Here is a 21,860-nt window from a genome sequence, read left to right as displayed (position 1 = left end):
AACACAACACATCCATCATACGACGCAGTGATTAACAGTGGGAGTGACGTGTGTACCTCCTTTTCTCCCCCCCTCCACTGTGCACACAGCACCCAACACAACACATCCATCATACGACGCAGTGATGAACAGTGGGAGTGACGTGTGTACATCCTTTTCTTCCTTCCCCCTCCTCCACTCTACACACAACACCCAACACAACACATCCATCATACGACGCACTGATTAACAGTGGGAGTGACGTGTGTACCTCCTTTTCTTCCTCCCCCTCCTCCACTCTGCACACAACACCCAACACAACACATCCATCATACGACGCAGTGATTAACAGTGGGAGTGACGTGTGTACCTCCTCTTCCCCCCCCCCCCTCCACTCTGCACACAACACCCAACACAACACATCCATCATACGACGCAGTGATTAACAGGGGGAGTGACTTGTGTACCTCCTTTTCTCTCCCCCCCTCCACTCTGCACACACATCATCAACTATACGACACAGTGATGAACAGTGGGGGTAACTTGTGTTTTTCTTCTTCTTCCCCCCCCCCCCCCACACACACTTACACAACAATAAACAGACAAACGAACAAGCAAAGTCAATAAGATGTGCAGGTCTGATACGCAGTGCTAAAAAAGGAAGGGGGGGGGAGGGGGAGAGGAGGATGTACACAAGTTACCAGCGCTGTTTACATCAATCATACGACTCAGTCATGAACAACGGGAGTAACTTGTGAACCTGCTCTTGTTCCTCCCCCCTCCCCACACACACACTCTGAACACATCACACAACACGACACATCAATCATACGACACAGTGACCAACTGTGGGGTTAACTTGTGTACCTCCTCTTCTTCCTCCCCGCCCCCCACAACTCTGCACACGTGACACAACATAACACATCCATCATACGACACAATGATGAACAGTCGAAGTAATTTGTGTACCTCCTCTTCTCCTTCTGCCCCCCCCCCACACACACACACACACTCACACAGAAACAAACAGACAAACGAACAAACAAAATGTCTAAGATGTGCGGGACCGATACTCAGTGCTGAAAAAGAAGGGGGGGGGGGGGGGAGAGGAGGATGTCAACTCGTTTCCTGCGCTGTTCGCATCAATCATTCGACTTATTAATTTAACAGAGGGGGTAACTTGTGTACCTCCAATTCCCCCCCCCCCCCCCACACACACACACACTCTGGACACATTGCACAACACAACACATCAATCATACTGCACAGTAATTTGTGACATCCTCTTTCCTTCCACCCCACCCCCCCCCCCCACACACACTCACACAAAAATAAACAGACAAACGAACAAACAAAGTCTCTAAGATGTGCAGGACATTTACACAGTGCTGAAAAAGAAACTGAGGGGGGCGGAGGGGAGAGGAGGATGTACACAAGTTACCAGCGCTGTTTACACCAATCATACGACTCAGTGATCAACAGCGGGGGTAACTTGTGTACCTGCTCTTCTTCCACCCCTCCCCCATCCCCCCACCCCCACCCCCACCCCTCTGCACACATCACAATACACAACAGATCAATCATACGACAAAGTGATGAGCAGCTGGGGTAGCTTGTTAAACCTCCTCTTCTTCCTCCCTCCCCCTCCCATCCCCTCAACTCTGCACACAACACAACACAACATATCAATCATACGACACAGTGATGAACTGTGGGGGTAAATTAAGTACCACCTTAAGTTACTCCCCCCCTCCCCCCAACTTTGCGCACATCACACAGCACAACACATCGATCATACAACACAGTAAAGAGCAGCGGGGGTAACTTGTGAACCTTCTCTTCTTCCTCCTCCCCCCCCCCTCCCCACTCTGCACACATTACACAGCACGACACATCAATCATACGACACTGCAATCAACTGTAGGGATAACTTGTGTACCTCCTTTTCTTCCATCCACCCACCCCCACCCCCACTCTGCACACAACATACAACACACAACACACAACACACAACACACATCACACAACACACATCACACAACACACATTACACAACACACATTACACAACACACATCACACAACACACATTACACAACACACATTACACAACACACATTACACAACACACATTACACAACACACATTACACAACACACATCACACAACACACATTACACAACACACATTACACATTACACAACACACATTACACAACACACAACACACATCACACAACACACAACACACAACATACATCACACATCACACATCACACAACACACAACACACATCACACATCACACAACACACAACACACATCACACAACACACAACACACAACACACAACACACATCACACATCACACAACACACAACACACAACACACATCACACAACACACATCACACAACACACATTACACAACACACATCACACATTACACAACACACATTACACAACACACATTACACAACACACATTACACAACACACATTACACAACACACATTACACAACACACATTACACACCACATAACACACACACACACAACACACATCACACAACACACATTACACACCACACATTACACAACACACATTACACACCACACATTACACAACACACATCACACAACACACATTACACACCACACATTACACAATTAACACACATTACACACCACACATTACACAACACACATCACACAACACACATTACACACCACACATTACACAACACACATTACACACCACACATTACACAACACACATCACACAACACACATCACACAACACACATCACACAACACACAACACACAACACACATCACACAACACACAACACACATCACACAACACACATTACACAACACACATCACACAACACACATTACACAACACACATCACACAACACACATTACACAACACACATTACACAACACACATTACACAACACACAACACATTAATTATACGACGCAGGAACTGTTGCGGTAGCGTGTGTACCTTCCCCTCCCCCCCCCCCCTCTTCCCCCATTCACTCTGCACACAACACAATACACAACAGATCGATCATACGACACAATGATGAATAGTGGAGATAACTTGTGTTTCTCTTCTACTTCTCCCCCCCCCCCCCCCCTTCCCCACTCTGCACACAATACCCAACACAACACATCCATCATCCAACAAAGTGATGAACAGTGCAGTTTCCTTGTGTTCCTCCTCTTCTTCATTACCCCCCCCCCCCCCCCCCTATCCCACCCACCCTGCACACATCACACAACATTCGATGAACAGCGGGGGTAACTTGTGTACCTCCTCTTCTTCATTCTACCTCCCCCACTCTGCACACATAACACAACATTCGATGAACAGCGGGGCCAACTTGTGTACCTCCTCTTCTTTCTTCCACCTCCCCCACACTGCACACAACACACAACACAACAAATCCATCATACGACACAGTGATTAACAGCAGGGGTAACTTGGTAACATCGTCTCCCCCCCCCCCCCACTCTGCACACATTACACAACACAACACATCAATCATACGACACGGTGATGAACAGTGGGGGTAACTTGGTAACATCGTCTCCCCCCCTGCACACATTACACAACTCAACACATCAATCATACGACACAGTGATGAACAGCGGGGGTAACTTGTTAACATCGTCTCCCCCCCCCCCCCTCCATCCCCACTCTGCACATATTACACAACACAACACATCAATCATACGACACAGTGATGAACAGCGGGGGTAACTTGTTAACATCGTCTCCCCCCCCCCCCCTCCATCCCCACTCTGCACATATTACACAACACAACACATCAATCATACGACACAGTGATGAACAGCGGGGGTAACTTGTTAACATCGTCTCCCCCCCCCCCTCCATCCCCACTCTGCACACATCATACAACACAACACATCAATCATACAAAACAGTGATGAACAGTGGGGGTAACGTGTGTACTTTATCTTCTTCAGCCACCCCCCCCCCCCACCCCCTCTGAACACATCACACAACACAACACATCATCCATACGACACAGTGATGTACAGAAAGGGTAACTTGTGCACCTCCTGTCCCCCCCCCCCCCCCCCCCCACACACACACACACACACACACACACACACACACACTCTGCACACAGTCATATAGACACAGTGATCAATACGTCGCTCATTAGGCACTGTGACATACACATTAATCACCCCACACCCCCCCCCCCCACCTGTCCTTTCACCCCCCCCCCCCCCCCTCAGGCAACAAGATTTGACCGCGTCTCCTTTTCTCTTTCTCTTAGTCAGTCTCTCTCTCTATATATTCAGATAAACACACTTGGTGATTGACTGTTGTAAATACTTGCACGAAGAGTGCTCAGAAAAGAATGGGGGTGGGGGGGGGGGGGGAGGGGGGCAGATGTCTTCCCCGATGGGCGGCAGTTGTCGGGGGGCAATAATTAGCCTGTGACCCTGTTAAATTTTGTGACGCTCCGTTGTTTAGTTCCGACGAAGCGATGTTTCGCGCGAGACTCCAAATTTCAGTTTGTAGTTTATGCACGATATTTGTCACCCCCATTCAGTTAATTTTCGATTGAATGTGATTTTTTCTCCCTGAGGATTATGTGTGTGTGTATGTGCGCGCTCAGCGATGCTTACAAAATCACAGCACAGATCTTTATGAAACGTTTTTCTTTGATGACGTTATATTTGACAGACAGACAGACAGACAGACAGACACACACAAACACACACTCACATACACACACTCACATACACACACTCACACAGATGCATATCGAAGTTTAACAAACCAGATTTTTAAAATTCAAACGTAGAATGTATTACTTTTCCCACACAAAGGAAACTGTACACGACAGAAAATGTTTGAAACAGTCAATACATCGCTCAACATCAAATTTATCAAAATTGCAAAGTTATTTACATGTTAGATTATACAAATTATGGTCAGTTAAACAATAGTCGTTTGTATGTTACAGGTGCTCTGTCAGGATATATATACAATAGTTAGCTGAACGTGATATTCTCAGGTTGAATTTCCTTTGGTATGAGTGGCAGAGTGTTCACACTGTTTGCGATGTGTTATGTGTTCTCATTTCTGTAAAATGTCAACCGACATTTCTCTGTGGCAGACATTGAGAGATGAACACGAATGTCTTCTCTCATCTCTGTCTGTCTTTCTCTCTCGCTTTCTCTCTCTTTGTTTTGTCGAAACAAAAATGATACTTTTTTTTAAATTGCAAATGATTGTGACATTATGCGTTAATTGTTACAGTTACATCGTTTGTTTTGTTGTTCAAAAAGCAGCAAATGCTTATATCATAAAGCTCTTAAATATTGATTTTATCTTATTTATTCTCTCTCTCTCTCTCTCTCTCTCTCTCTCTCTCTCTCTCTCTCTCTCTCTCTTGTCTCTCTCTATTTCTCTCTCTCTCTTCTCTCTCTCTCTCTCTCTCTCTCTCTCTCTCTCTCTCTCTCTCTCTCTCTCTCTCTCTTTGGTAAACAGGGTTACGTCCCTTTCCATACACACAGATTCTCCACTCAACAAGGAAATGGTAGGTTTGTGACGTCATTTGTTGATGACCTTGTTTAGATTTGACGTCATCAAACTCTTGACTTTGAAGGAAAACCAATGTTCTAAATGAATTTTCCCTGTGTTTTATAAAGACGAAATTTCACGCAAGGTGTTTTGTCGGTGGTGATGATGATGGTGGTTGATGTCGTGGTGGAGGTGACGATGATGATGTTGTCGTCGTTGTCAGAGAGCGGCAGGTTCCTAGGGCTGTTGTGCTAAGTTCTAGTTGAATAGACTCAATAAAACTTCTTGCTTTTAGTTGTTGTAGTCTTTGTTGTAGTTATTGTTGTTGTTGGAGTCGGTGTGGGCGGTGATGGTGGTGGAGGCGATGAGGATGTTGTCGTCGTTGTCAGAGAGCGGCAGGGGGTGACGGCAGGTACTGTTCTGTCTTAAGTCATGAAGCAAATAAGTCCGTTGCTGTTTTACTTGTTGTCGTAGATGTTGTTGACGTTGTTGTTGATGTTGTTGTTGTCGTTGTTGTTGTTGTTGTTGTTGGAGGTCGCCGGGAGGTAAAGGAGAGACAGGTGTTGGTGGTGGCGGTGACGAGATGTGGGTGTCACTCAGTGTTGCTGTCTATGTCAACTTCCTTCACCCAGATCACCTGGGCCGTGGACCGCGACATGGATCTCAGGCGGCCGGTACGGTCAGCATTATACTCATCATACTCATTATACACACCACTATCACGCTCCAGGTAGACGACGACGGGTCTCTCCAAGCCCCACACTGTGTCCTCATGGGCCACCGTCACCGCCTCGTCTCGACCCCTACCTGCCGCTCTCTCTTCACCTGTGGGAGCAGACGTCATTTCCGCCAGTTGTCTAACGGCCGCTGTGTCGTTATGAGCCACCTTACGGGTGGGGACGCCGCGTGACTCAAGGCCCCGGATGAAGGGTGCTGGTGAGAAGTCGTTATCATCCGTTGTGTCTGTGTCACAGTACATGCGACCCAGCACAAAGACTTCATTGAAGGTGAGGCCGCCCTGCCCGTGGGGAGCGTGGTCATGGCAACCTGAAACATCACACACACCGTCAACACCACATCGTCATGGTGTGAAATACATCATCGCCAACTGCAACGACAACAACAACGATGATGAAAACAACGCCATCATCCCCAGCAACAACGACAACGACGACAACACAATCAGCAACAACAACGACGACGACGACAACGATGACATCTCTGGCAACAACATCAACGACAACTTCACCACCAGCAGCAGCAGCAACAACGACGACGACACCACCAGCAGCAGCAACAACCACAAAACAAACATCAACGACGACCCATGTCTGACTCCCACGCCATCACCGGTGTCAGCGACCCGTGAACAGGGACGACATCTACACCAGCAGCGCGACAACCACCTGCAAATTGTACACACACAAAAAATGTTTTATTCAGTGTCAAACACCTCACTCTGGCAGACTGGTGACGTTATTTCTTAATGAGGTCACAGAAACATGACGTCATTATCTTCATTCATTTCGCTCATTGTATCAATAAAATGACGTCATCAAAATGTTGCACAATCACCTGAATCACACTTCTTGTTTTCTCAGAGAGACAGATACGTAGACAAATATGAAGACAGACAGACAGACAGACAGACAGACAGACAGACAGACAGACAGACAGACAGACAGACAGACAGACAGACAGACAGACAGACAGACAGAGAGACAGACAGGCAGACAGACAGACAGAGACAGACAGACAGACAGGGAGACAGACAGGCAGACAGACAGACAGACAGACACACACTGACAGAGAGACAGACACAGATAGATACAGACAGAGAGAGATGCAGACAGAGAGAGATACAGACAGACAGACAGGCAGACAGACAGACAGACAGACAGACAGACAGAGGTGTACTGACCGACACGCAGCGTGGTGAGTAAGTCGGCCACCAGCTGCCCGCATCTCTCACAGTGCCATGGCCAGCCACCCTCATGTCCCTGTGTGTCACGCCAACTGCCGTGAGATGATCAAATGTCACCACGGGGGGCCCGTCAGAGGGCGGGGCGACAGGCGGCGCGGTGTATGCCGGGACCTTTCCTCTCTTCATATCATTAGCCTGCTCCACCTCTCTCACCACACTGGGTGGCGACCTCAGGGGCTGCGTCAGGTGGTGCACATAACGCTCCATGTCGGCAGGTAGTTCAAGCAACACGCCGGCCGCCCACAGGCTGACCGTTATGTGCCGTTGTTTCAACGCCTTGTAGATCACTGTGATGACGTCACTGTAACAGAACAGACAGGTGTGTGTCAGTGTGTATACAATACCCCGTTGTTTTAACGCCCTGTAGATCTCTGCCATGACGTCACTGTAACAGAACAGACAGGTGTGTGTCAGTGTGTATACAATACCCCGTTGTTTCAACGACCTGTAGATCTCTGCCATGACGTCACTGTAACAGAACAGACAGGTGTGTCAGTGTGTTCACCTGTAAATTACGAATACTGATTTGATGAAGTAACCCTGCAGAAGGAAGTCACACGGTAAATCGTGCTGCCTGTATCTCTCCATTCTCTGGCGTGTGTTCTCCATGAAACAAAATAAAACCAAAAGTGCAGAGACACAGATATGAAATGACGTAATAGTGCATAAGACGTAAACGGAGTGACGTAAAAACTCACACGACGTAAACAGAGTAAGGTAAATATGATTTACCTGTCATCAGACTCCAGGCAAAATATTTAGCGATCTGTTCAGCATGGCAGACAAACAAAGGGTGGCGCCTGATGGGAAAGATTGTTGACATCATTGATCAGTACCCGACACAGTGACAGTCGTTGACTGCACATTCTATATCCAATAAACTGTCGTAACGTATTGATTACACGGGAATAATTAAGAACCATTATTTATGCACAAACTCTATATCATTTATTGACAGTTAGCATATAAGGAAGGTGAAAAAACACGTTTTCGGAATGATCAGATTATCTTCTACCGAACACGACCACACCGACCAACGCAAGAGTGACAGGAGGCAGTGTTAGATTCAGTGTACGGCGTCATTCTTACCCGTTGGCCTCATCGGCCAGGATGTGCACGCGCCCCTCAGTCTGTGCGTGTTGACACAGCTCCTCCACCCAGGCCTGCACTTTCTCCTCGCCTCCCTCTGTCCACTCACCCCTGTACCGTACCCCCGCCATGTTGACGAGCTGCACGCTGCCGGCGCCCTGTCCGACTGTTTTGCTCAACTGATGTCTAACCAGGTAGGCGGCAGCTGTACCATCGTCACTCGTCTGAAGAACAAAGACGGTGCGGCGATACTTCCTCATCCAGTAGGAACCCCTTAGAATTAAAATGATCGATTTCCCTACCCCGGGCGCGCCCCTGAAGACCCTAATGTCGTCGTCGTCGTTGTTTGGCGTGTGCTCCAGGACTTCAAACTGTTCCGGGAAAAGAGCAAGGCAAGACATGGGTCTGCCATGTTCTTCCCCGACAGCCTGAACAAAATGGCCCTGGGTCCACAGCTGTAGTCGCGGCTTGCGGCTAAGGTACACCTGTACCGTTGCCAGTGGTACGGCGAACCTGCATTGATAAATATCACACTTTATGTAAGCTTGTGAACACACACACACACACACACACACACACACACACACACACACACACACACACACACACACACACACACACACACAACGAAATAGGGAAAGAAAAACACATAAAGAGGCCCGAAAAAAGACATGCTAGCACACAAAACGTCACATACATAAATATACAAGAGAGAGAGAGAGTATGAGAGAGAAACAGAGACAGAGACAGACACAGAGAGACAGACAGACAGACATACAGACAGACAGGCACAGACAGACAGACAGACTCACTAATAATGTATGCACCTGTGTATTCATGCGTTTGTGTTTCTCTGTGTGTGGTTACTTTACCGATAAAATGACTCTACCTTGCCACAAGCTTTTCATACGTGGAACCTCCCTTCATTGCGGGGTCCCCTGCCTTTTCCCCCTTCCAGCAGGTGTTCCACCAGGTGTCTCGTCTGGTGTCGTCTGTCATATCATCATGACAGAGACACCACTTGTCGACCCGTTGCCCTGCCTTCACGCCCAGACACTGCTCCAACTTCTGCAACTGAGGTCAACACACACGGACTGCGAATAAATGGAGGATATAACAAAGAACGATTTAACACGCGCTGCATAATATGACAGTTAACTATACTTACATACGGAATCATCTGACTTCTGGGCCTAAAAGAAGAGTTGTTCTGGACAAAAGCACCACAGTGTTTCCGCATGTAATAGAAAGCTGTCTGCCCGTTTTGAGCGACTCACTAACATTCAAATGACGTCGTTTTCAAATGTACCGCAAATTGACGTCAACGAAGCTACCTCAGTGTTCCGAAAGACAGTGTTGTTCTCGTCAGCAAGGTAAACAAAGTGCGCGTGGAAAAGAGAAACTCAGTATCTGTTGATGGGGAAATTGTTATCCCCTCTTTCCCCTCTCTCTCTGTGTTCTTTAAACATTATCCGCACGCTCTCTCTCTCTCTCTCTCTCTCTCTCTCTCTCTCTCTCTCTCTCTCTCTCTCTCTCTCTCTCTCTCTCTCTCTCTCTCTCTCTCTCTCTCTCTCTCTCTCTCTCTTTATGTGTGTGTGTGTGTGTGTGTGTGTGTATCTGTGTGTGTGTGTGTAGCTGTGTGTGTGTGTGTGTGTGTGTGTGTGGGCACGTGTGTTTGTGTGTGGCTGTGTAGTTGTGTGTGTGCGTGCTGGCGTGCGTGCGTGTGTGTATGTGTGCGTTTGTAGATGAGGGGGGGTAATGCATACTTACATCGTCCATGTTTTGCAGCGCCTCCACTAGACAGCGTCTGGTCGTGTGAGGCAGGAGAATGGCCTGGTGGATTGCAGGCTGGGGTAGGTCCAAGTCACCCAGAACACAACGCTTCACGACATCTCCAGCTTGCTGCAGGTAATCAGCTGCCTTCCGCAATTCTTCTTGAACTGCATGAGGGTCCTCTTCTGTCTGACGTATGATTGCCCCCATCATTACTCCCCGGTTACGATCAATGACCAGCAGATCAACAAAGTCTTCCTCCAGAACTAAGTCTTCTTGCAGAACTAAAGGTTCTGTCTCGTCGCTGTTCATGCTCCTGGCGGCTGCCCCAGTGTAGAGGCTTCGGGAACCAGCGCCGTAAAGGCCACATTTGCCTTGAGTCATTATTATTAAAACTTCTTTCTGACTCTCTGCTTTGTCCTTGATCTTATTCATGCAGCAGTGGACTTTCTTCAGCGCTCTGTCTATGTGTACGACGTCACTGACCTCTGTACGCTTAGTGCTATCACTGTCGATTTGTTGTTGAGTTTTCAGCACGTCGATCAAGTCACCTCCCTGGGTGTGTTGTTTTGTGACGTGCACCGTGTCTACATGGTGCGGGGGGATCATATAGACGTCCCTGTGCAGGTTAGGGAACCAGGCGTTCAGAAACTCCCTCTGGAATCAAAGACCTGACGATGTACTGTCTCCTCAAAATAATGTTTGAACCTGTTCAAGGTCTTTTGAATAACAAAACTGTATCGAGAGCAACACACGTGTTCGCTAGCAGTGTTGATAATACTAAGGACTCTCTGGGGAACGCTATTCCTACAGCTGTGTGTTATTTCACCCCCGCCCTCACCCCTCCCTCTCATCATCACAGCTGTTTCCTCCCCCCTACCCAACTCACACCCCTACCCCCTCCCTCTCACCATCACAGCTGTGTTTTACTTCTCCGTCTCACACGCCTACCCCATCCCTCTAATCATCACAGCTGTGTTTTCCTCCCCCGTCTCACACCACTACCCTATCGCTCTCATCATCACAGCTGTGTGTTTTACTCCTCCGTCTCACACCCCTACCCCCATCCCTCTCATCATCACAGCTGTGTTTTCCTCCTCCGTCTCACACCCCTACCCCATCCCTCTCATCATAACAGCTGTGTCTTCATCCTCCGTCTAACACCACTACCCCCATCCCTCTCATCATCACAGCTGTGTTTTTCTCCTCGGTCTCACACGCCTACCCCCATCCCTCTCATCATCACAGCTGTGTTTTTCTTCTCGGTCTCACACCCCTACCCCATCCCTCTCATCATCACAGCTCTGTTTTACTCCTCCGTCTCACACGCCTACCCCCATCCCTCTCATCATCACAGCTGTGTTTTTCTTCTCGGTCTCACACCCCTACCCCATCCCTCTCATCATCACAGCTGTGTTTTAATCCTCCGTCTCACACCGCTACCCACTCTCATTATCACAGCCGTGTTTTCCTCCTCCGTCTCACACCCCTACCCCCATCCCCCTTATCATCACAGCTGTGTTTTACCCCTCCGTCTCACACCACTACCCCCATCCCTCTCATCATCACAGCTGTGTTTCATTCTTTCAGCTCACACCACTACTCCCATCCCCCTTATCATTACAGTTGTGTTTTTATCCTTCATCTCACACCCCTACTCTATCCCTCTCATCATCACAGCTGTGTTGTATTCCTCCGTCTCACACCATTACCCCCATCCCTCTGATCATCTCTGCTGTGGTTTACTCCTCCGTCTCACACCACTACCCCCATCCCTCCAATCATCTCAGCTGTGTTTTACTCCTCCGTCTCACACCACTACTCCCATCCCTTTAATCATCTCAGCTGTGTTTTACTCCTCTGTCTCACACCACTACCCCCATTCCTCCATCATTTCAGCTGTGTTATTTTCCTCCGTCTCACACCACCTCCCCCAACCCTCTCATAATCACAGCTATGTTTTACTTCTCCGTCTCCAACCCCTATCCCCATCCCTCTTGATATTACAGCTGGGTTTTTCTTCTCCGTCTAACACCACTACCCCCATCCCTCTCATCATCACAGCTGTGTTTTCCTCCTCCGTCTCACACCCCTACCCCATCTCTCTCATCATCACAGCTGTATTTTCCTCCTCCGTCTTACACCCCTACTTCATCCCTCTGATCATCACAGCTGTGTTTTACTCCTCCGTCTCACACGCCTACCCCCTCTTCTCATCATTACAGCTGTGTTTTAAGGCTCCATCTCACACGCCCACCCCCATCCCTCTCATCACCACAGCTGTGTTTTCCTCCTCCGTCTCACACCCCTACCCCCATCCCTCTCATCATCACAGCCGTGTTTTACTCCTCCGCCTCACACCCCTACCCCCATCCCTCTCATCATCACAGCCGTGTTTTCCTCCTCCGTCTCACACCACTACCCCATCACTCTCATCATCACAGCTGTGTTTTCCTTCTCTGTCTCACACCACTACCCCAATCCCTCTCATCATCACAGCTGTGTTTTACCCCATCCGTCTCACACCACTACCCCCATCCCTTTTATCATCCTACTCTATCCCTCTCATCATCACAGCTGTGTTTTACTCCTCCGTCTCTAACCCGTACCGCCATCCTGCTTATCATCACAGCTGTGTTTTCCTTCTCTGTCTCTAACCCCTACCCCCATCCCTTTCATCAACACAGCTGTGTTTTACTCCTCCGTCTTACACCACTACCCCCATCCCTCTCATCATGACAGCTGTGTTTTACTCCTCCGTCTCACACCCCTACCCCCATCCCTCTCATCATCACAGCTGTGTTTTACTTCTCCGTTTTACACCACTACCCCCATCCCTCTCATCGTCACAGCTGTGTTTTACTCCTCCGTCTTACACCACTACCCCTATCCCTCTCATCATCACAGCTTTCATTTACTCCTCCGTCTCACACCCGTACCCCCATCCCTCTCATCATCTCTGCTGTGTTTTACTCCTTCGTCTCACACCACTACCCCATCCCTCTCATCATCACAGCTGTGTTTTACTTCTCCGTCTCACACCACTACCCCCATCCCTCTCATCATCACAGCTGTAATTTACTCCTCCGTCTAACACCCTTAACCCCATCCCTCTCATCATCACAGCTGTGTTTTACTCCTCCGTCTAACACCCCCACCCCCATCCCTCTGAGATCTCATCATCACAGCTGTGTTTTACTGTTCCGTCTCTCACCACTACCCCCATCCCTCTCATCATCACAGCTGTGTTTTACTGTTCCGTCTCTCACCACTACCCCCATCTCTCTCATCATCACAGCTGTGTTTTACTTCTCTGTCTAACACCACTACCCCATCTCTCTCATCATCACAGCTGTATTTTCCTCCTCAGTCTCACACCCCTACCCCATTCCTCTCATCATCACAGCTATGTTGTACTTCCCCGACTATAACCATTACCCACATCCCGCTGATCATTACAGCTGTGTTTTCCTTCTCCGTCTCACCTCCCTACCCCATCTCTCTCATCATCACAGCTGTATTTTCCTCCTCCGTCTTACACCCCTACCCCATCCCTCTCATCATCACAGCTGTGTGTTACCCCTCCGTCTCACACCACTACCCCCATCCCACTGATCATTACAGCTGTGTTTTACTCCTCCGTCTCACACCCGTACCCCCATCCCTCTCATCATCACAGCTGTGTTTTACTCCTCCGTCTCACACCACTACCCCCATCCCTCTAGTCACCACAGCTGTGTTTTACTCCTCCGTCTCACACCCGTACCCCCATCCCTCTCATCATCTCAGCTGTGTTTTACTCATTCGTCTCACACCACTACCCCCATCCCTCTAAGCATCTCAGCTGTGGTTTAACTCCTCCGTCTCACACCACTACCCCATCCCTCTAATTCTCACGGCTGTGGTTTACTCCTCCGTCTCACACCACTACCCCCATCCCTCTAATCATCTCAGCTGTGGTTTACTCCTCCGTCTCACACCACTACCCCCATCCCTCTAATCATCTTAGCTGTGGTTTACTCCTCCGTCTCAAACCACTACCCCCATCCCTCTCATCATCTCAGCTGTGGTTTACTCCTCCGTCTCACACCACTACCCCAATCCCTCTAATTCTCCCGGCTGTGGTTTATTCCTCCGTCTCACACCACTACCCCATCCCTCTAATCATCTCAGCTGTGTTTTACACCTCCGTCTAACACCCCTACCCCCATCCCTCTTGATATCACAGCTGTGTTAAACTTCTCCGTCTAAAACCCTACCCCATCTCTCCCATCATAACAGCTGTGTTTTCCTCCTCCGTCTCACAAACCTACCCCATTCCTCTCATCATCACAGCTGTGTTTTATTTCTCCGTCTTTAACAACTACCCCATCCCTAGCCCTCTCATCATCATCATCATCATCATCATCATCATCATCATCATCCTCCGTCTCACACCACTACCCCATCCCTCTCATAATGACAGCTGTGTTTTACTTCTCCGTCTAACCCCACTAACCCCATCCCTCTGATCATCACAGCTGTGTTTTACTTCTCCGTTTTACACCACTACCCTCATCCCTCTCATCATCACAGCTGTGTTTTCCTCCTCCGTCTTACACCACTTGCCCCATTCCTCTCATCATCACAGATGTCATTTCTTCCTCCGTCTCAAACCCCTACCCCATTCCTCTCATCATCACAGCTGTGTTGTACTTCTCAGACTATAACCATTACCCCCATCCCGCTGATCATTACAGCTGTGTTTTACCCCTCCGTCTCACACCACTACCCCCATCCTTCTCATCATCACAGCTGTGTTTTCCTTCTCCGTCTCACACCACACCTCCCATTCCTCTCATCATCACAGCTGTGTTTTACTCATCCGTCTCACACAACTACCCCCATCCTTCTCATCATCACAGCTGTGTTTTACCCCTCCGTCTCACGCCACTACCCCCATCCCTCTCATCATCACAGCTGTGTTTTACTCCTCCGTCTAACACCCCTTCCCCCATTCCTCTCATCATCACAGCTTTGTTATACTTCTCCGTCTCACACCACTACCCCATCCCTCTCATCATCACAGCTCTTACACCCCTACCCCCATCTCTTTAATTATCACAGCTGTGTTTTCCTCCTCCGTCTCACACCACTACCCCTATCCCTCTCATCATCTCAGCAGTATTTTACTCATCCGTCTCACACCACTACGCCCATCCCTCTCAATATCACAGCTGTGTTTTACTCCTCCGTCTCACACCCCTACCCCCATCCCTCTCATTATCACAGCTGTGTTTTACTCCTCCGTCTCACACCACTACCACCATCCCTCTCATCATCACAACTGTGTTTTACTCCTCCGTCTAACACCCCTTCCCCCATTCCTCTCATCATCACAGCTTTGTTATACTTCTCCGTCTCACACCCCTACCCCCATCCCCCTAATCATCACAGCTGTGTTTTACTCCTCCGTCTCACACCCTTACCCCCACCCCTGTAATCATATCAGCTGTGTTTTACTCATCCGTCTTACACCACTACCCCCATCCCTCTAATCATCTCAGCTGTGGTTTACTCCTCCGTCTCACACCACTACCCCCATCCCTCTTGATATCACAGCTGTGTTTAACTTCTCCGTCTAACGTTAACACCACTACTCCCATCCCTCTGATCATCACAGCTATGTTTTTCTCCTCCGTCTCACACCCCTACCCCATCTCTCTCATCCTCACAGCTATATTTTACCCCTCTGTCTCACACCACCACCCCCATCCCTTTAATCATCACAGCTGTGTTTTACTCCTCCGTCTTACACCCTTACCCTCATCCCTCTCATCATCACAGCTGTCCGTCGCGATATAACCTTGAACGGTTGAAAACGACGTTAAACACCAAATAAAGAAAGAAAGATCACAGCTGTGTTTTACCCCTCCGTCTCACACCATTACCCCCATCCCTCTCATCATGACAGCTGTGTTTTACTCCTCCGTCTCACACCCCTATCCCCATCCCTCTCATCATAACAGCTGTGTTTTACTCCTCCGTCTTACACCCCTACCTCCATCCCTCTGATCATCACAGCTACGTTTTACTCCTCCGTCTCACACCCCTATCCCCATCCCTCTCATCATAACAGTTGTGTTTTACTCCTCCGTCTCACACCCCTACCCCCATCCCTCTCATTATGACAGCTGCGTTTGTATCCTCCGTCTCACACCCCTACCCCCATCCCTTTCATCATCACAGCTGTGTTTTACTCCTCCGTCTCACACCCTACCCCCATTCCTCTCAACATCACAGCTGTGTTTTACTCCTCCGTCTCACACCATTACCCCAATTCCTCTCATCATAACAGCTGCGTTTTACTCCTCCGTCTCACACCACTACCACATCCCTCTCAACATCACAGCCGTGTTTTACTTTTTCCTCCCCCACCCACACCCCTACCACCACACTTTCGGTTACAGCAATCTCTGACACTGATGTCGACACTGTTGTCACACCAATCTCTAGACACTGATGTCACACCAATCTATTGACACTGATGTCGACACTGTTGTCACACCAATCTCTAGACACTGATGTAACACCAATCTCTTGTCAAGGGATATGTATGACATCAATTTCTAGAGATTTGTGTGATATCAGTGTCAAGAGATTGGTGTTACAATAGTGTCAAGAGATTGGTGTGACATCAGTGTCAAGAGATTGGTGTGACATCAGTGTCTAGAGATTGGTGTGACATTAGTGTCTAGACATTGGTGTGACATCAGTGTCAAGAGATTAGTATGACATCAGTGTCAGGAGATAGGTGTGGCATCAGTGGTAAGAAATTGGTGTGACATCAGTGTCAAGAGATTGGTGTGACATCAGTGTCAGATATTGCTGTGACATTAGTGTCAAGAGATTAGTGTGACGTCAGTGTCAGGAGATTGGTGTGACATCAGTGTCATGAGATTGGTGCGACATCAGTGTCATGAAATTGGTGTGACATCAGTGTCAGAGATTGCTGTCACATCAGTGTCGAGAGATTGGTGTGACATCAGTGTCATGAGATTGATGTGACATCAGTGTCAAGAGATTGGTGTGACATCAGTGTCATGAGATTTGTGTGAAATTAGTGTCAAGAGATTGGTGTGACATCAGTGTCAAGAAATTGGTGTGACATCAGTGTCAAGAAATTGGTGTGACATCAGTGTCAGAGATTGGTGTGACATCAGTGTCAGAGATTGGTGTGACATCAGTGTCAAGAGATTGGTGTGACATCAGTGTCAAGAGATTGGTGTGACATCAGTGTCAGAGATTGGTGTGACATCAGTGTCAAGAGATTGGTGTGACATCAGTGTCAGAGATTGGTGTGACATCAGTGTCAGAGATTGGTGTGACATCAGTGTCAGAGATTGGTGTGACATCAGTGTCAGAGATTGGTGTGACATCAGTGTCAGAGATTGGTGTGACGGAAAGTTTCAGTCAGCGTGTAAAGCAACGAGGCTGTTGATGTTTCGGGTCGTGTACAATGTGACAATGATCAAACCCTCACAAAACCTGATACGGAGTCTGAACGTGCCTACATAATGATTTACCCTGAAAATTAACAATTTTAAGCTTGTATAATATCGGTGTACGTAGTGGCCAAGTTTGTTCACTTACCTCACTGTTTGACAACCTTGACCCTTGGTCCTCTGGCTCCCGAGAGCTCGCCATCGTGCTGCCTGGCTCTGACCTGAAACATCATGTACATCTAGACTGAGACATGGCTTGGTAACATTGTGTGTGACCTGAAACACCACGTACATCTAGATTGAGACATGGCTTGGTAACATTATGTGTGACCTGAAACATCATGTACATCTAGACTGAGACATGGCTTGGTAACATTGTGTGTTGCCTAAAACATCATGTACATCTAGACTGAGACAGGGCTTGGTAACATTGTGTGTGACCTGAAACACCACGTACATCTAGATTGAGACATGGCTTGGTAACATTATGTGTGACCTGAAACATCATGTACATCTAGACTGAGACATGGCTTGGTAACATTATTGTGTTGCCTAAAACATCACGTGCGTCTAGACTGTGACATGGCTTAGTGACATTGTGTGCGACCTGAAACATCACTTATTCCCCCCTCTGCTTCTTTACCTCTGTAAACTTGTAGGGGTAGTTATTTTTCGATAATGACCCAGCAACCAAACAAATAACGAGCCAGCAACAGCCTGAATCCTCGATAGTGCAATGGGTTGAGAAGCTGTTCTGTTTCGGTACTACTTTTGCGACTGAAAAGTTCCGAATGCTCTAATGTACGAAATATACATTTCTGGAGCAAACAATACAAACATACCGCATTTAAATTAACAACTACAGGCCTGAACACATGAATCTCCATATAAAATCCATGAGTTCGGTTGTTTTCTGAATCTAGATCTGCCGTGCACAAACCGTTCATCACAAGCAAATTCCCAAGGCAAGTAACTCATACTCTAGCGACAAGAGTAGTTCCCCTTCTTTTAACGCAGTTTCTTCGACAACACTGACTGCAATCCGACGGTCAGTTTTTTAACAATATTTCATTTTATAAACAGATCACACGCAACCAAATGCACACATCTCATCAATTTAAACAACATAAAGCGGTTTCATACACTATTTTCCCCAGAAAACTGAACTTCATACAGTAATTAACGTTGGAACACGGGTGCAAATGTTCGTCTGCTAGTCCCATTTGACGAAAGAACATTATCTTAAGCGATACTAAAACATAAAAAGAACACACAATATCTGCCTTTACCGCCACAGCAGAATAACAGCATATCTGTGTACTTGATTTTAGTCCAAAACAGGGAAACTGACAAGAAGTGTAAACAGAATGGAATGATTTGCACGGAACTATACAACCGCGCATTAGTCGATCGCCTGCGCAGGTTGACTGGTTGAGTGATTCGGATTCGATCAAACTTTCGCACAAAATCTCCTGTTTTCTTTGAATAACTGAAGAAAGGAGGAATAAAGAGGTTACACACCTCGTCTCAGTGATTATTAAAAATAATGGTCTCAGTTCGCGGTCATGAAAAAGCTCGCTGAAGCTTGCATTTTTCATGATCCGCCAACTTCGACCCCTTGGTAACATTGAGTGTGACATGAAACATCATGTACATCTAGACTGAGACATGGTTTGATAACATTGTGTGTGACCTGAAACATCATGTACATCTAGACTGAGACATGGCTTGGTAACATTGTGTGTTGCCTGAAACATCATGTACATCTAGACTGTGACATGGCTTGGTAACATTGTGTGTTGCCTGAAACATCATGTACATCTAGACTGTGACATGGCTTGGTAACATTGTGTGTTGCCTGAAACATCATGCACATCTAGACTGTGACATGGCTTGGTAACATTGTGTGACCTAAAACACCACGTACATCTAGACTGAGACATGGCTTGGTAACCTTGTGTGTTGCCTGAAACATCACGTACATCTACACCACTCGTCATAAACAAAACCGTTACATATGCGTTTGAAGGCAGATCTTTCTGACGAGACTGTGGATTGTATATGACTGAAAAGGCAATTTATTCCCCTACCTTGTTAAGAAAACAGATTGAGTTTACATGACGAAGTGTCAATACAGTGGCACCTACAACACAGACACCCCCCAAAATCAAATTCGCAAAATCAAGGTTCCCGCGTTAAAATCGACAACAAATCAGAACAACTGAATGGAAACATGTTTGGCATGCCATTAGACAGAACTATTACATCTGTACCTCAAACAGTCAGCTGTGTTCACATATCTTGTATAACATGGACACTAAGGCATGCTGAGCGGTGTAGGTGTCAATCCTTACAGAAGGCATAAAAGGCAGTTTTTGAAGCCGTTTTAGCGGGTAATGAGACAAAATGGCACATTTGAGTAACTCGTTAACGCATTGAGAGAAAGGGGGAATGTACGTTCTGGCTCACCGATTCCGACAGACCCTAAATATTAACGCAAAATAGGCTTCTGGACTAAACTTTTACTAAAATGAAACATGCGACAAAATCAGAAAAATACTGCATAAATCCATACAAAAAAAAATACAGTAAAGTAAGGTTGTTTTGAACCAATGCCGGGTCTGTCGGAATCAGTAACCCAGAACGTACATTCCCCCTTTCTCTTATACAACATTCTTAAGCTCAATACGCTCTCTCATTTACAAACTTTACTTCATATGTTCTTTCACTGTTAGAATTATATCTGATACATGCAATGTGACTGTCTAAACGAATAGTTAACTCTTTACAAGTGATTCTATTTTTACTTTTTCTTCCCGTCCTATTTGAATCCCCTTTTTTAAAAACTGCTTTTTCAGATCTTCTATATCGATTGGCTTGTTATATTCAGCTCGTGTTTTTGTTTGAATACTTGCTTTCTTACTTTTGTAGTCATCAAAGTCTGTTTGTATCTGTTTGAATTCTTCGTCAGAAACTTTTGAATCTTCAAGTGCTTTACTGATAGACAGTTTTAGGCTAGACAATTTTGATGATGCAAGAGTGGAAATGGATTCGTGTTTTTCAAGCTTTTTCACAATTTTTTTCATTATAGCTGATGCTATAAATGATAAACCACCAACTGCTGCTGCGACACCACCTAGGATTAGAGAAACTGGAGTCCCTACTCCGGTAGCTAACAGAATTGTTCCCGTTACACCTGCAGCTGATGCAAGGATAGTAGAACCAGTGCTGGCATTAGAAAGGCTGTTGTAAGTTGTTGAGTACTTACGTCTAGCGCGAGAATATTTTTCTAATTCATCTTCTAGTTGTTTTTGTATATTACTAATGTGTGCCAGTCTGAATTGTTGACTTTCTGCTGCACTTTCATCAATATTAGGATAAAGCTTCACACTGCTAGTCATCTTTTTAATGCAAAATATAAAATATTTATCTTAATTCTCACTGGCCAGTGTTTCTGCTAAGCTTTGAAGCTGTTCATTGCTTAACACCTTATCTGTATAGTAGAAAGCAATCAAATCAAGATAAGTAAGATTAATACTTCTTATTTCTGTTAAATTATTTATATCTGCGTTAACAACAACATTTTGGTTTGACGTCTGTTTTTTTTATTGTGTTAGAATCCTTTTGAACAGCAATAAATACTCTGACTTCTTCAACATTTAATGGTCTCCAGTTGAGATTTATTCCTCTCATTAGAACAGTGTTTGTGGTTTCTTCCCTTTTCCTGACAACTATATCAAATATCATAGTTGCATTCTGCCCTATTGGAAGCTTGGGTATAAAATCGACAATGGTGTCAGCGTCCTTTTCAACACTTTGTTTTCTGTGAATGAGATAGTTGTTCTTATGGAAAGGTTTAACTGCAACTTCTCCCCTGCTGTTAATCGCAGGAACAAGGCTAACAATTAGTGGTCCAGCATTGATTGACTTACGGAATGTGTCGTCTTTTCCAACAAGAGTGTATGGACTCACAAATTC

At 46.7% G+C, this 21,860-nt stretch overlaps 2 protein-coding genes across 3 annotated transcripts in view; both read right to left on the bottom strand.

Annotated features, from left to right (window-relative positions):
* Positions 1-21,860, bottom strand: part of LOC138950262 (uncharacterized) — a 323,654-nt gene that overhangs the window by 183,102 nt on the left and 118,692 nt on the right. The gene's annotated exons all lie outside the window — the stretch shown is intronic.
* LOC138951285 (uncharacterized) overlaps positions 1-21,860 on the bottom strand; it is a 103,275-nt gene that overhangs the window by 3,804 nt on the left and 77,611 nt on the right. The window contains exons 3-11 of the mRNA XM_070322915.1: positions 10,396-11,055; positions 9,515-9,699; positions 8,626-9,138; positions 7,470-7,837; positions 6,872-6,958; positions 6,149-6,599; positions 1,566-1,640; positions 812-877; positions 251-278 (exon numbers count right to left, since the gene is read on the bottom strand). Coding sequence (XP_070179016.1) covers positions 251-278; positions 812-877; positions 1,566-1,640; positions 6,149-6,599; positions 6,872-6,958; positions 7,470-7,837; positions 8,626-9,138; positions 9,515-9,699; positions 10,396-11,055 — 2,433 coding nt within the window. The remainder of the gene's footprint in view (positions 1-250; positions 279-811; positions 878-1,565; positions 1,641-6,148; positions 6,600-6,871; positions 6,959-7,469; positions 7,838-8,625; positions 9,139-9,514; positions 9,700-10,395; positions 11,056-21,860) is intronic.

Source organism: Littorina saxatilis, linkage group LG16 (assembly GCF_037325665.1).
Source record: "Littorina saxatilis isolate snail1 linkage group LG16, US_GU_Lsax_2.0, whole genome shotgun sequence".
NCBI lineage: Eukaryota > Metazoa > Mollusca > Gastropoda > Littorinimorpha > Littorinidae > Littorina > Littorina saxatilis.
The sequence above is the reverse complement of the archived record's forward strand: the minus strand, read 5'-3'. Positions and strand labels throughout refer to the sequence as shown.